The sequence below is a fragment of the Ischnura elegans genome (assembly GCF_921293095.1).
Source record: "Ischnura elegans chromosome 13 unlocalized genomic scaffold, ioIscEleg1.1 SUPER_13_unloc_3, whole genome shotgun sequence".
NCBI lineage: Eukaryota > Metazoa > Arthropoda > Insecta > Odonata > Coenagrionidae > Ischnura > Ischnura elegans.
Window position 1 is genome coordinate 10630683 of NW_025791659.1, and position 16298 is coordinate 10646980.

General features: G+C 38.7%; 1 protein-coding gene across 1 annotated transcript in view; it reads right to left on the reverse strand.

Moving 5' to 3' along the window:
• Positions 1 to 16298, reverse strand: part of LOC124172993 (extensin-like) — a 39332-nt gene that overhangs the window by 9141 nt on the left and 13893 nt on the right. The window contains exons 2-6 of the mRNA XM_046552526.1: positions 15019 to 15505; positions 14097 to 14399; positions 12050 to 12263; positions 11562 to 11716; positions 2483 to 2717 (exon numbers count right to left, since the gene is read on the reverse strand). Of these exons, the coding sequence (XP_046408482.1) occupies positions 2483 to 2717; positions 11562 to 11716; positions 12050 to 12263; positions 14097 to 14399; positions 15019 to 15497 (1386 nt within the window). The 5' untranslated portion in view covers positions 15498 to 15505. The remainder of the gene's footprint in view (positions 1 to 2482; positions 2718 to 11561; positions 11717 to 12049; positions 12264 to 14096; positions 14400 to 15018; positions 15506 to 16298) is intronic.

Consider the following 16298-nt stretch of genomic DNA (forward strand, 5'->3'; position numbering starts at 1 on the left):
GAAATATTAGGTAATGTTTTACACCGAGGAATAAAATTATAGCGATAAAAATAGTGATTTTCATAAGTTAAAACGTTCATGGCAAGTTAGCCATTGTTATACAAGCGTAGCGATACAAGAGCACGTCAAGATAGAAGAACAGCAGAGAAAAATGATGAATATATCATATATAACGTAATGAAATATGTATAAGTATTGATCAAAAGAAATATATGAATAAATGATACAGAACACATATAAATATCGTATATTTGTATGAAGAAAGGATTTGGAGTAAAGTAGATGGATACAGAAGGTGGGGAAAAAGAAAGAAACACAGCATGAGAAGTAATTCTCTAACTATATCATAGCAACGATTTTAAACAAATGCCCTTTGCCTAATTTTCACAACTTAAACATGGCACTAATATAAGAGGTTTAATTTCAATTCATTCAGATGATTCGATCACGATATTCAGATCATTACTATGACTTCTTAAATTCGAGTTGGTTCATGACAATGATCCGCTTCTTCAAATCGTTCAAATTGAAAAAAAGTAGGAAAATTACGATTTAGGAGGTTAAACTAAAACCTTTAGTTCAAACCTCTTTCCTTTTTTGAGATAAACAATATAAAGATTATCATTATTATTTTCAGAAAATTACTTGAAGTTATTCCAGCGAAATTCATTAAAAACATTTTTGCATGCAGCTGAGAAATGCGATGGTGGTTGGCGTAACATGGTGGAACTCCTTAATGATGCACAAAGGTTAAGAAAAAGACTCCACCTCCACTCCACCGCCCCTCTAACGCCTTCAAGGGTATAAATTCTATGTACTGATACTTGTAATTGCCAGATGATGATACGCTGTATCGAAACCGGTCGCAAATATATTTTATCTTGCGGAACAGCGAAGTCTTTTTCTTAAACTTTGTGCATCATGCAACTGTGAGTTTACGAGGTAGTTACAGAAAATAAAGGGATTAAAAAAATATATTTATACATTCGTCTACGTCAGTTTTGTCGCCTTCAAAAGGTGTCCTCATTAGGTACAATAGACCAGACTGATTTTATTCTGCGCAAACCGTTCAGCGGATCGAAACGAAAGAAAGTGCGCCATCTTGTGGTACACAGGGTTCCCAGTTTAACTGAATCATAAAATTCACGGTTTTTTCCAGGTTTTCCCGGTCTAAACGTCGTTAAATTCACGGTCCGTGGATGAGGCCTTTTGGACAGAGATATTGATTACGTAACGATCATCTGCAGCACATTAACTAAAAATTTAACAAACGTGATAGACGCCGTGAATGCAAACACAGCAATGAAAGTGAAATTAATTTGATCTAATCTATGGAGAAAGAGCTCGATTGTGTTGGCGAACTAAATATAAAAGATTTGTTCGTCCTCACCGTTAATGAATGCTCCCAAATAAGTTTGCTAATCGCAGTAAGTGTATCTTGAGTTCCTTATTCATATTTTGTTGGGTCCCTCCCAATTAATGTCTGTTGGATATAGTATTATTTGATCTTTAACGAATAAGAATGCAAATGCGTTGATAAAATCGTACCGTTTTCGTAAAAATGAACCGTTTTGTTTGAATGCTCTCGCAGAGGTTACGAAGAAGAATTTCAGCCGTGGAAAATAAAAAAAAATACAAAATACCTACGGCACATAGTGTGACTCTTCCCAAGAGATTGAACAATCATCGGGGGAATTTCAGAGTTATAGGAATTTGAACATGCATTTTTAATCCGAAAATATCCGATCGGAAAGATCCGGCTCCGAAAATCAAGGATCCGATCTGAATCCGGATCCGAAAAAAATCCTGGATCCGTCCATCCCTAATTATAACAACAGTAGATTCCGTTTAAGTGGTCCACCGGTTACTAGGGGCAGCCGCTTAATTGGGGAAGATCTTGAAGAAGAACAGAACCCAATAGAGGAATATCCCAGAGTATTTTCCGCTTAATTGGGACAGCATGCCGCTTTATTGGGCCATGAGTCGGCGACATAGACTCTATACTCGCGACGAAATTAAAATTTTTTGTTTTCAGAATACTATTTTATTACATTTCTCTCCTTTGATTTATTCTTATTTTTCACAAATGCTTTCCTGCCCTATTTTGTAAGCTCTTGTTGTTATACTATCCGCAAGAGGATAGGACCTTTCTTTAATAGGACTTAGTGAAAGACATTCATTCAGCGTCGCCCGAGGCTGTGAAAAATATTGTCAACTAAATTGTTATAATTCTTAAAAATGATAATAAATTAACTTAACTTATTTATGAAATTAATAGTTTTTATTAACTTATGTTGCATTATAAATATTTTTCAGTCTTGTTTCTATCATTGCAAAGTTTGTTTATGTCCATATACAGGATAGTTCGCCTAATTGGGGTGGCCGCTTAATTGGGGCAAAGTGCACAAGTGTCCCAGATATGTCCCATTTAACCGGAATCTACTGTATTATTGGACATTAATGAGAGGAGGTGATCGTTTACCTGCGGCGGCGGTTGCCCTGGCAACGGGGGCTGGTGCGGGTGGTTGAGCACGTGGCCCATGGATGGTGCCGGGTGCTGAGGCTGCTGTTGGCTGGCGGGCGAGCCGGTTCCGTAGTTGCCGCCTTCCTCTTCACCGTCGCTGTTGTTTGAGAAGTCCACGGGCTCTGTCTGTTCCCGATTGGGCCTCAAAGGCCTGAAAGGACCCTCCGAAGGGTACATGGGGCTAGTAGGACCACTGGATTAGGAGAAATGGTACGGTATCATTAACCGTTTACAGTCGAATGTTCCCATTGGGGAACATATTTATAAAATCAATTTTTTTCCGTCTTATCCTGACCTCGTTCAATTCATGGTAAAATGCGAGAGTGGTTTGAAAAGTTCTCGGAATCACCACGAGCTGTCAGTGCTAGTGCAATGAACTTTTCACGTGATATCCATAGGACTGTTCGCTGTAAGCACGTGCCACGTCAATGCTCGTGGATAAGAACTGTGTCGGTGACGAGACTTTTTTGCTGTTCCCGCATAGTGATTTGCGAAGATGGAAAAAATCGAGATTGGTGCAGTGATTAAGTACTTAGTAAAAATAGGTATGAAAGCAAATAGCATTCATATTTTTATTTAACCCGTATTTCGTACATTCATTTAACCCGTTGTAAAGGCCACAATTTGCTGTTTACGGGGAAATTAAAAATAAATAAATAAAATACCGATTTCCAGAATACTCTAGGGGACTCTGCTCCTTCATAGTCAGCTGTTGCCAAGAGGACAAAAGAATTTAAAGTTGGTCGGGGGAGCTTAGATGATGGTCCGCGCAAAGGTCGGCCAAGAAGTGTCACTACTCCAAAAATCATTGCAAAAGTGCACAAAATGGCAATGGAGGATCGCCGATTGAAAGTGGGTGAAATTGCTCTTGCTTGCCAGATGTCATATAAAAGGGTACATTATATTTTAACGGAAAAATTAGAAATGAAAAAATTATCTGCAAGATGAGTGCCGCAACTCTTGACGCTGGATTAAAAACGCATGAGAATGGACATATCGGAACAATGTTTGACCCATTTTAGGGAAAACGAACAAGTTTTTTGGACCGAATTGGGACCAAAGATGAAACTTTGGCCCATTACTATTCCCCAGAGACAAAAACACAGCCATAGCTGTGGAAACTTGATGATTATCCACCACCAAAGAAAGCAAAGACAATTCTTTAGACTGGAAAGGTCATGGCATCAGTGTTATGGGATGCGAAGGGGATTCTGTTTATAGACTGTCTCCCCACTAGGCAAAAAATTACTAGAGGATACTATGCAAACCTGTTGGACTAATTGCAACAAAATATACGCGAAATAAGACCAGGTTTAGCAAGGAAGAAAGTCATCTTTCATCAATACAATGCACGCCTGCACATATGTGCCGTCGCCATGGTAAAATAACACGAACTATGGTATTAATTGTTGCCACTTCCGCTTTATTCACCTGATGTTCCTCCGTCAGACTTCCATCTCTTCCCAAAACTGAAATTTTTTGATAGTGGACCAGGTGGATAAAATGATCCACTCCAAGAACTATTTTACCATGAACATATTTATAAAAATTCATTAAAATTATGCCGTATCTGAAATTACTTTTATAGGTTTTTTTAATGTCAATAAAGTATGGAAGTATTTTTTAAAGCGAAACGCATGACTTGCGTTGAAATTGGTTGTTAATTACATACCTTTTCAAAATTGGTTATTTTCATCACCTCTGTGGTGAGTATACGGTTAATTCGATATTTTTTCTCCGCACTCGCTGTCCAGTTACGAATAATGTGGGTAAACTTTCTCGGGATTCCCGTCGGGTTAATTCTTTCATAACGGCCAAAAGAAAAATTATTTTTTGGCCGTTATGAAAGAATTAGCCTGGTGGGAATGCCGAAAACAGTTTACCCAAAAGCACATTTATTTAAAAGATTTCAAAATATATTACATTGTTAAACTTAGTTTTTTGGTCAAGTGTATGTTTATTTTTGAATCAATATCAAAATTAAGTGGCTTTTTCCCATTTCCGAATATGCTTGAAAACGTATTTACAAATATTTGTTTGAGTTTTCTTTCATAATATCTCTATAATAGTGGTCAAACGAAGGAAACATTCCCACCGTAGGCAATATTAATAGGTGATTATTAAGAAATTTTTCCCTGAGCTCTGTGCCTCATGCTTGCATTGGTAATCTCAGACAATGTAAAACTCCTATCTAATCGTATAGAAACTAGGTCCCTGTGACGTCACGTGGAGCGGCATCGCATGGGCGCCAATCTGGTCTTTTTCAAATGATGATAAAAATTGACCATTGCCATTCGTCTAAATCGGTATTTCTAAAACCAAATTATTTGTATATATGTACAGTAGACCTTGTTTAGTAAGCTTCTGAAGGGACCACAAAAAATGAACGTAATAACCAGGAAAACGTGCTAACGAGGAAAGTAAATAATAGCAGTAAATAAAATTGACCATTTACATTTGTCTACACCGGGATTTCTAGAACCAAATAATTTGTATATTATGGATTCACTAACGGTCGGAAACGAATCGCAATCAATGCCTTTCGTTTTTTCAATGAAGGAAACTACCCTATTACGTACAATTCAATTATTTTAACATTTTTTATGTTATTATTGTAAAAAAACATAAAAAACTTCGCATGCCTTCATTTATTAATTTATTGTACCCTTATTATTAAGAGCCCTGAAGAAGGCATAATAAAAATATATCGTAACATCAGCAAACAGTTTTGGATTACATTCCCAGACCTATACTCCAATATGTTTGTCATTGTTATAGCATACAGATCATCTCTTTTGCAAAATTAAAAACTGTAATATATTCCATTCTACTTGAAGGATGAAATAGGTGGGTTGTGAAAACTTGGCAAAAAAATTTTTTACGGCGATAATTCGTTTATATACGCACACATACCACCAATAAGTTTTAATTATCCTTCACAGGTAGACTTGATGTACGCATCAATGCGATGATATTGCCTATGCAACAGGAAGAAAAAAATAAAGTTCGTGTCGCACTATGGATGGAAATCGAAAAGACAGTAGATTACGTATTGAAAAACGTTTTTCGAGTGAAATACATGAAACTGAGCAACAATATTAAAATGGTGATGTTATTTTTTTTAAATAAATCGTAAAATATATCACGGTTACGTTACTTTTTCTTTTATATTTTGTGAACTTTCCATTTTTTATTATTTTCAAATTTCGTTCGGTTATAGAATCGTGTTTGAGTACTAGTTCCGTAGCAAAAGTAAGTCGATGTTGCAATACTTGTAATTTTGAGTAATAGTTTTTTATTTATTTTTTATGATTGATTAACGTAGTTTTGGGTGTATTTGGTCGTGAAAACTTATGAAAAATTTGTTTTGCGTCGATAATGCGTTTATATACGCACACACACCGCCAATAAGTTTTAATTATCCTTCACAGTTAGACTTAAAGTACGCAGATATGCGATGATATTGCCTATGTAACAGGAGGAAGAAAAAATAAGTTCGAGTCGCACTATGGGTGGAAATCGAAAAGACAGTAGATTACGTATTGAAAAAGGTTTTTCGAGTGAAGTACATGAAACTGAGCAACAATATAAAAATGGTGGGGTTATTTGTAAATATATCGTAAAATATATCACGGTTCAGTAACTTTTTGTTTTATATTTTGTGAACTTTCCATATTTTATTATGTTCATATTTCATTCAGTTATAGAAACGTGTCTGAAGTTTCTAAATTTCTAAATTAAACGAATGTAAATGGTCAATTTTAACCTCATTTGAAAAAGGCAAGATTGGTGCCCATGTGATTCCACTCAACGTGACCTCACAGGGACCTAGTTTCTATGCGAGTGGATAGGAGTTCTACATCGTCTGAGATTACCATGTGACACAGAGCTCTGGGAAAAATTTCTCAATAATCACCTATTAATATTTCTAAATCGTACGCATGTCATTGTTGCAATCTGTGTAATTTTGAGTTATGTTTTTATGGATTAACTTTTTATGATCGAGTAATGTACTTTTGGGTTTATTTCTTGAGTGGAAGTAACCGTTATGCAAGATACTACATATTTCTTGTTGAATTTAATGTATCTACTGTAGGTCTATGGAAATTATTATTAAAATTTCTTACAGTTTTCTAATTGTAACAGCAAGTGAAATTTTTATTTGTGTAACGTCTGTAGCTGTTACTGATCTCTTGTTTGAGGTCTGGTCATATGTGAAAGTTAATGCTGCACTATGTATTCTTTTGAGTTATACATTTTTGGGTTTTTCTTTATTATAAATGAGTTACATAGCTTTGGATTTATTTATTGATGGGAAGTTATTATTGCAATATGCAAAATACTATTTATTTTATGTTGAATTTAATGTATTCACTGAACGTCTTTGATAATTATTATTATTACTCCGTACTGTTTTCTAATTTGCAACAGAAAGTGAAAATTTCATTCATTTTCATTCATATCTAATTAGGGCGTTACCGGTTCACGACAATAAACGCTTATTGTTATCGTTAGCTTTGACCTGTTTTCTACCGGACTACAAAATATTTCTTTATGGTTGAATTTTAGTAAATTTCTCTACATCTGTTAGTAATTTTATGATTCATTGATACTATTTAAATAAATATATCCGCAACAGGAATACGATCAATTTCAGTTAGGGTGGTAATTGGGTTGCTGTTTCACTGATATTTTCGTAGAAAAAAGTTAAGACTGACTTCATTTATATCATAGCTCACTTAAATTTCATGCTGAAGAATGCTTTTATGTTTCTAAGGAAAGTTTGTAAAACAAATTAAGACTATTTTTTTCTTTTTTCCCTAAAATGCATAGTTTTCCCGCTGTTTGACAATGAATATCTAAAATACGGCGTTTAACAAACAAAAGCTAGTCATTAAAAAGCCGTATCTCGATTCGAACTGGCTGCCAAGGAAACATAAAAAAGAATTTTCTTTGCTGTTTTATAAGCTACAATTTTATAAGTTATTGTTTTTTTAAGAATGAGTATTTTTCAATTTATTTGCGAAAAATCAATAAAAGACGTTGATTTACGCGATTAAAAACTTTAACTTTCAATAGCGAAAACTCGAAAAATAATAAAGTTACGAAAAAATACATAAAAAATTTTCGGCTTATAATAAGTTTTCCTATCGGTTCCTAAGGTCAAAATTGAATAAACAATGTCCACCTCCGAGATGGGATGTAAACCCCACACGATAAAAGCGACGTTGTTGGAACAAATCCGATTCAAGGAATCTCGAATTTCAGTAATGCCATATGAATCATTTGGAAGTGTGTATGATATTGATCGGCATAGGGTATTTTCCTCTCTATTTTTTTATTGCCTAAATCGAAAGATTATTGCTCCTGGAGTACGTATTTCACGCTTTTAGATTTTAAAATTACGATATCTATTTTTCGCGATAAAATGAAAAGTGAAAATTTTCAAGCGCGCGAAAACGCGACGGGTAAGTATGAATGCCGGGAAACTGCGTGTGACGTTGTTCTGGTTCCCGCTGCCACGAGTGAGGTGACCTTGGGGAACGCTGATACGACGCAGGATGCTAGCAGGTAGCAGAGTACCATGCTAGCTGGTAGCGCTTGGATTTAAATAAGGATTATTAATACCTTATCAAACGAAGAAAACCTTCCGACCTTATCCAGTTTTAATAGGTGATTATTAAGACATGTTTCCCTGAGCTCTGTGCCTCATTCATGCATTGGTGATCTCAGACCATGTATAACTCCTATCTAATCGTATAGAAACTAGGCCCTTGTGACGTCACGTGGAGTGGCATCGCATGGACGCCAATCTGGCCTTTTTCAAATGAGGATAAAAATGGACCATTGCCATTCGTCTGTACTGGGACTTGTAAAACCAAATAATTAGTATATTATGAATACACTAATGATGGGTAAGGAATCGCAATCCTTGCCTTTCGTTTTCTTTGTTAAAGGAAACTACCCTATTACTCTAATCGGTTATAATTCCGAACGGTTGATTTCGATTGGTTGCAACGCGGTCGGCATTTGTTTGGTTCGAAAAATTTCTCTACGACGGACCCCTATGAGGCCTAACATCATGGTCGAAATAAACAATGCCAAGCATAAAAAATATAAAGATGGCGTTGCAACCAACCGGGAAATAAACCGTTGGGAATAAAAACTGAACGGAATAATACCGATCTATACCGAGCACATCCCCTATGATATCGGAGTAAAGTTTTTCTTTCAGAAATATTTATTTTTTTTAAGTAGCTAGATATTTCGCGTCAGAATGTTTACAGGGGTTCAATTCGAAGCCGGTTTGGAAGTTGGAATAAATTACTTCTCCTCCCTCCTTATACCCACAATGCACTGCTCCGAATATGAAATTCCCACCCCCTTCTCAAAGACGCTAATATCCAATCTTTATTAATGAAGAATCCCCCACCAAACCACACTTCGCCCTTCCCGATTCGACGGATCGAAGATTGAAGTAGCACCCTCTTTGGAAGTGCAAGACATCTGTCCTTCCTGGAACCTCTCATATATCGCAAACCTCCTTGAGTCATAGGGCCGGTTCTAACTTGAAATCTCCTTTCTCCGGAGAAACTGTTTTCTACCGTAGTTTTCTCCCGACTGAAGTCTGTAACTTGGCGGAGAAAACATCAGTTCCTGCCCGCTACCGAAGAAAACTCGAATTCTCGGTATCGGATAGGAAGAGCGGATAGGTATGAAAAATATTGAATCCGAGGCCGGCGATACCGTGGAGAACCAATAAAAATGCTTTGTTTCAAATAAAAAACGAGCGGGAAATCAAACGATTTTCACTCGTAATAAGGGCTATTCATTCATCATTAAAGTAAAACTCAAATAAATGATATTGATGAATCGAAATTTATACTTAGTAATGGATAAATCGATTTAAATCCATCGCAGATATATTTCTTCATTATTACTCACAAAAGAGTATATTATACCATTGAGAAAGGAAAGACTAATGCGTAATACCGAAGCATTTGTATCGTATGTTTGATATGCACAGGTATGCTAGGGAATTAGGATTCGTCAAGCGTATTGTGGGAAGATTTTCGGATGAGAAAGTAAAAGAAAGGTGCTATTTCACACTCGTCCGACCTTAAATATGCAGCGAGCGTATGGGATCCGTTGCAGAAAGACTTAATCCGCGAAATTAATATAATACAAAGGAAATCTGCGCGGTTCGTCAAAAACTGCTACGGGCGTACAGACAGCGTTACCCAGATGTTAAGCGAATTAGGCTGGGATCCGCTGGAGACTCGGAGGTTGCGAGCTAGGCTTAGAATAGGCTTTTTTTTTTGATAGACGTACTTTCAATAACCCAAAGAAAAGAGGATAGCCATTTCAAAGAGATTCCCTGCCACCTTTCCAGTTTAAGGCAGTTTTTTTCGCAAATATCTTTCGCATTCCACCAAAAGAAAGACTTGCTAACGGCGGGAAACTTAAATATGGAAGTGAAGACACAATTTATATAAGAACCTACATTTGGAGTATGCTCCTATACGGAGGTGAGGCATGGACAATGACCTTAGCGGAGAAAGCAAGGATAGAGGCCTTCGAAATGTGGTGATACAGAAGCATGATGAAGATAAAATGGATCGACCGAGTTAGTAACGAGGAAGTCCTAAGAAGAGCAGCAGAGAAGAGAAGCCTCATGAAAACCTGAATAAAAAGACGGAATAATCTTATAGGTGACACGAGACAGTTGATTTAACATTTCAATTTTAAAGCTTCTCTACTCCGGGCCAAGAAATCTTCATTGCGGGAAAAGAAATCAGCGACCATAAATTAATCTACCTTCAGAATGTTCCCAGAATACGCCTTCACGAAGTCGAAGTCACCCATCACGCAATACGCTCTTCGTTAAATCTTTAACAGCATACACAACTTTATTTTCACACACCCTTCAAGTTATGAATCAGCATCGTCGTAGCTGTTTGTTATGGTCGATAGTGTTTGTTATTACCATGGAGCGAATCTGCTTATGCCTCGTTCACATTACGATCGTCTGAGCGATCGTCCTAACGGAATTTGGCCGAACTAGCAGTGTGAATGCATGTCTTGACAATAGTTACCGTAGTTCCGAAAGTTACCACTTTACGATGGTTAGGCGCTGGGAGACCGGAAGAGGAAGCGACAAGAGAAAAACGAAAAGTTCATCTTTTCACCACCCTTCGCTCTATTTTTTTCATGGATTTATCCACGGAAGGAAAAATATGGGCGGAAGAGAAATCATTCGTTAAATACACGTTGCACACATTAATATCTTGACCCTGCATACCTCAACAGCTTTGCTAGCCGTTAATTTCTCGTTCACTTTAGATGTCAGCACTAGAGAGCAGCACAGGTTTTAACAATCCTCGTGTGATGCACGGTAGTTCCGACAATCGCTGTAACAATCGTAATGTGAAAGAGGCATAGCCGTGTGAATACATGTCCTGACAATAGTTCACGTAGTTCCAAACGTTGCCGCTTTACGATGGTTAGGCACTGGGAGACCGGAAGAGGAAGCGACAAGAGAAAGACGAAAAGCTCGTGAAGCTCTATTTTTTTCATGGATTTAACCACGGAAAAAAGAATATGGGCGGAAGAAAAATTATTCGTTAAATACACGTCGAACACAGTAATATCTTGGCCATGCATACCTCAACAGCTTTGCTAACCGTCAATTTCCCGTTCACTTTAGATGTCAGCACTAGAGGGCAACACAAGTTTTAACCATCGTCGTGTGAATGCACGATAGTTCCAACGATCGCTGGAACAATCGTAATCTGAACGAGGTGTTGCTCGCATTATGACGTCACAGGGCGTTCTTGTAGCGCGAGAGAATTTAGTAATTTTCGCGAACTTTGATGCTCTGAAGCTACAAGAATATTGAGAATTATGAAGCCATATTTTGAATACGTGAATAGCATTAAAATACTTATCTAGACATGTAAAAAAGTCACCTTTTTAATTTCATCAGAGCAACCCATTAAATGAAGCGAATTAGATCCATTGGGACATTTCTACTCACCTATGCGTCTGTTGTACATTGCCCTGGTGTGGTCCTTGAGGTCTTCCCACGCTGAGGTCCAGGGTTTGACCCTGGGGAGAAGGCGTAGGCGATGACGCCGAAGGCCCGAGCGAGTTGGTGGACCTGGGCGAGAGGTGGTGCGCGTGGGGGCCATACTGGAAAAAACAGAAGTGCATCGGTAATGAAATAGTTGGAAAAGCAATAACTAGTAATATTACAAAAGAGGATCCTAAATTTTCAGAAACAATTCTAGTGTAAAGTGTAAAGCGAGTATTCGTCGCCTAAATACCGACAGGGTGGTTGAGCTCAAATGCAAAAAATATCAAAGGGACAAAATTTAAAAACATTATACAACATTGAATTAATTTTGGGCGACCGAGTTACCTCCCATAGTCATCGAAGTGTTGAGAAATTGGTTTGCTTGCCAAATGACGACTACTTTCCTGAATTCTCGTTCGTGGAATATAACACAGTTGAGCGGAGCTTACCGTTGAGCTGGTGGATGTCACGCTGGACGTTGATAGGTCCATGACGGATCCGCCGGGTGACGTTGGAGGCAGCGATTGGCTGCCAGCCTTGCCGCCCTGCGCTTTCGCCATCTGCGCATGCGCGGCGGCGGCTGCGGCGGCCGCGGCAGCAGCAGCCGCGGCGCATTTGACGGACAGGTTGATGGCAGAAGCGTCGTATGGCTGGTACATGGGCCTGCCGAGAACGCAACAGCGTGTATTAATTTAATTCATTAAGGAATGCAGCCATTAGAATGCACAATTACGTATATCCCGTAAATATGAGTACACTAATGCTTATGAACCCATTACACCCCAGACTGTATTCAGGGCTTTTAACTTCGATTGTTTTTGTATTTTCCGAATTACTTTGACCAAATTAATATAATTTTCTGGAAAAAAAATATTTTCATCACACTATATGATTTTCAAAATGCTGCGTATACGCAACGCAGGAAAAACCCGAGCAAAATGAATGTATGTTTTCATATATTTTAAGAAATGAAATCTCCGCGAAAATGCACAAAACAACATATGTATTACGTGAATGGCTTATGGCGTACGTAATAATTACATGACTTGCTCCCAGTCCAATTTTGAAGAGGCGACGCCTACCGGATTTAATTGGCGAAGCCTTTTATTTGGCCAAGTTACTAAAGTTAGAGGTCAAAAATAACACATAACCTGTGGGACAGCCTGTATATTTTATAGTCTTCATATTGATCACACGGCGACAAGTATTTCGTTAGTTTTAATTGCAGCAAGCGTAAGCATTGGGGATGGTCGGATCGGATATCTCGGATCCAAATATCCGTGGATATTGCCCTACATCGGATCCAAAGTCGCGGAAGACATCGGATCTGGATCCGAAATTTTAAATAAGAGCTTCAGTGAATGTAATAAGGGTGGAAAGAGTTCCGATTCTCTCTTCGAATGCGCCGTCGCATGCGATTCTTGTCCTACTCATGAACCGTTTCGTTTTAAAAGCTCTCGCAGAGGTTACGTAGGAGACTTTCAGCCGTGGAAAATAAAAATAGCAAAATACGAATGGCACATAGTGTAACTCTTCCCAAGAGATTGAACAATCATCGGGGGAATCTCAGCGTTAGGAATTTGAAAATACATTCACATCCGAAAATATCCGATCCGAAAGATCCAGCTTTGAAAACCAAGGATCAGTTCCGAATCCGGATCCGAATCCGATTTTTCGTCGTAATGGCTTTTAGGTATTCAAGCAATGACATTTCGAACGCGGATATATTAACACTTTTCGTACCATGGGCGTAATATTACGTCCTGCTAATCCTTGTGAGGATTGCCATGGACGTAATGTTACGTCTTTCTATTAAATTGGCTTTGTACGCGTGAAGCCGTAATATTTCGCCCATGGTACTTTTCCAGTTTACTGCTTAGTGGTTCTGTTTTTTCAAAAATCAACTATTCGATGGAAAAAGAGTTCACTTTATGCCCTGAGGACGAAAAGTCCTCTGCAGCTACCGGCATCCTCATCTTAGGTCACTTTGAATGAAAATTCTTTGGACCAATGGACCATGCGTTGAGGGTGCAGTGACCCTTTTTGACATCCAGGATTTATAATGCTTTGCTTGGAACTATGCTTTTTATGATTTCCAAGCTTTTAATTGTTCAAATTCAGCGTAACAAAAAAATATTATGCATGTTATGGCGGTTCATCATATGTTGCAACTTTTTTTATTTTTCAAAAAACAGTAGGTTTTCATTGTTAAATTATATATTTTAAAACGACCATTAAATGTTATCCAACTTATTCATAAAGCATAGCGAAGTCCATTTTTATTGAAACACACATCGATATAAATATATTTTTGATGCTTATGTTTTAAAAATGTACGAATTTAGTAAAAATGGCTGGATTTTTCAGTAGCGATTTAAAATTAGCGGCCGGTACTCAAAAGTGTTAAGACTACTTTCAAGGGAACCGCATCCAGTTTACAGTGGATCATACATGACACAAAATGCAGTGAAGGGTTAAAAAAATAGATTTGCCCACCTTGGGTAGACCGGTTGTTGTTGAGCAGGGGCCATCTCATTCTGCTGGGGGCCTGGCCCTCCCTCTCCTCCGTTGGGCCCACCTTCGGGCCCTGGGGGCCCGCTAGGGTACACCGCACCGCCACCGGGATAGCCCCCGTAGCCGGCAGCGACCCTCGCGGCATCCGACTCGAACCCGGGCCTCTCGTATGGGCCCTCGTACTGTTGCGGCGGTTGGGGAGGCGGCGGGCCCTGGCTGTAAGGCCGGGCCTCGAACGCCGCGGCGTTGCCGGGTTGCCTCTGCTGTTGCTGCTGCTCGTAGTCCCTGAGAAATGTGGCAACAATGTTGGAGGAAATTAAGATTCGAAGCGAAAAAGAAAATTTTGTAAATAAATAATTAATACGAAGACAATCAACTGATTTCGGCGATGATAGGTGGAACGCATTAGTATTCTTGGTAGAAAACGGCAAAAACAAAGTATCGCTCCACAATTGTATGAACTCTGTCCACGAGTTTCAACATTTTTCGTCGTTAGTATGAGGACAAACATAAAGATCACATGTAATATGAACCCTTATATGTGCAACAACGGGAGGAAAAATCCAAAAATCCTCCTAACCCCTTCTTCTTTTCCCTGTGTTGTGAATATAAAGCTCAATACTGCGTAAAAAAAAGAGGAGATCCAAAGTTCAACAGTTTCTCAAAAAGTCATTTTTAGATTTTTTGCAAGAATGTAGATACATGTAAAATTCATACATATTTTACAAAATTTTGAATTTTTGGCATTAAAGTAATTAAAACATTGAGAAATTGCATTGGTTGCCAGCCTATACGGAAGAGTTGGCCACACTGAGTTAAGCAGTGAATATAACTCCAAGAACGCGTATAAACTCAATAACTGTAATTAGCTAATAAAGAAGAATTCAACTTTAATCGCACGAACCTGTAAACCATGTGTCCTTGCTCGTATTCCCTGCCAGGATACATGTTCTGAGCGACCGGGAGACTTGGCAACGTCGACTCCTGCTGGTTTGCCATGTTGTGCATAACGCTCGATCCGGAATCCGAGTCCTGGCTCGAATAGGGATCGAACCCGGACCTGCAGCCTCCCATCTCCGCCTTCTCCACCTTCACCGCCATGGCGGACATCTCCTGCTGCCGAATCGGCATCGCCGCACCCTCCTGCTGGCGATTTGGCAACGCCGAAGGCATCATGGGCCGCTGTTCCCCCTCCTCTTCATCGTCTTCTTCGTCCTCGCTCTTGGATTTAGCCGCGCTGTTGCCAACGCTACCATTGGCGTGCATAGCGCTGTTGCCAGATTGCGCGGGGGAGTTGTAGTATGGAGGGCCGTATGTCAGGCACGGTTTTACCTCGGATTCACCTCCTTCCATCGGCTTGCAGAAAGCGTAGTCGGGTGGCATGCTGGGAACTACAGAAAGTAAAATGTTATCCACAGAAAATGGACAATGACTTGGAAAGAAACATTTATTAGCTACTATTCCCAAAGTATTGCGTACTTGAAGTATTTGTGGATTAAGTATTAAAGATAATTTTATTATCCCGCTTAATTCATCAATACAGAGCTTTCACGTGACTATAGAGTGTTACCGAATAGCCGATTATTGTCAGATTTTCATAATACTCAGCATTTCGTCTCCTATTTCACTTTGAAAATAATACTAGATACGGACAAAAGCTCTGCGACCACAATTCAATTATTGGTATACATGTACGAAGCCTGTTCGAAAATTAACCTCCGTTTGGTCGCTTAAATGAAAAAAGGTGAGGGTAGTGCCCCCATTGTTGCGTTGACACGCAAAGCAGGTCAGACGGCTTGCAGTCGTGGCAGAGTAAAGGTCGTTTTAGCGCTAGTTGTGTTTTGGTAGCTTTTTAAAATGTGTGCTGAAATTGAAAATTCCGCGAAAAGCGTACTGCTTTTCGATTGTTTATTATGAAAGGATTATGAAAGAAGGAGTTTCTCTGGAATGGGTTTATGCATATGAAGAAAAGAATGCCAGAGATTTGAGGACGATGAACAGATTTTTTTACTGAAGGAAATTAAAAGTTAGTTGGTAAATATTACAAGTCATAAATTTTGATGGGAATAAAGAGCAAAGGAAAGCCGTACTTTTAAGATGCATATAATACATTTTGTTAGTCTATCTTAGCGTTTTTTTTTACAAAGAAACAGAAGTTAACTTACGAACAGCCCTTGTACCTAA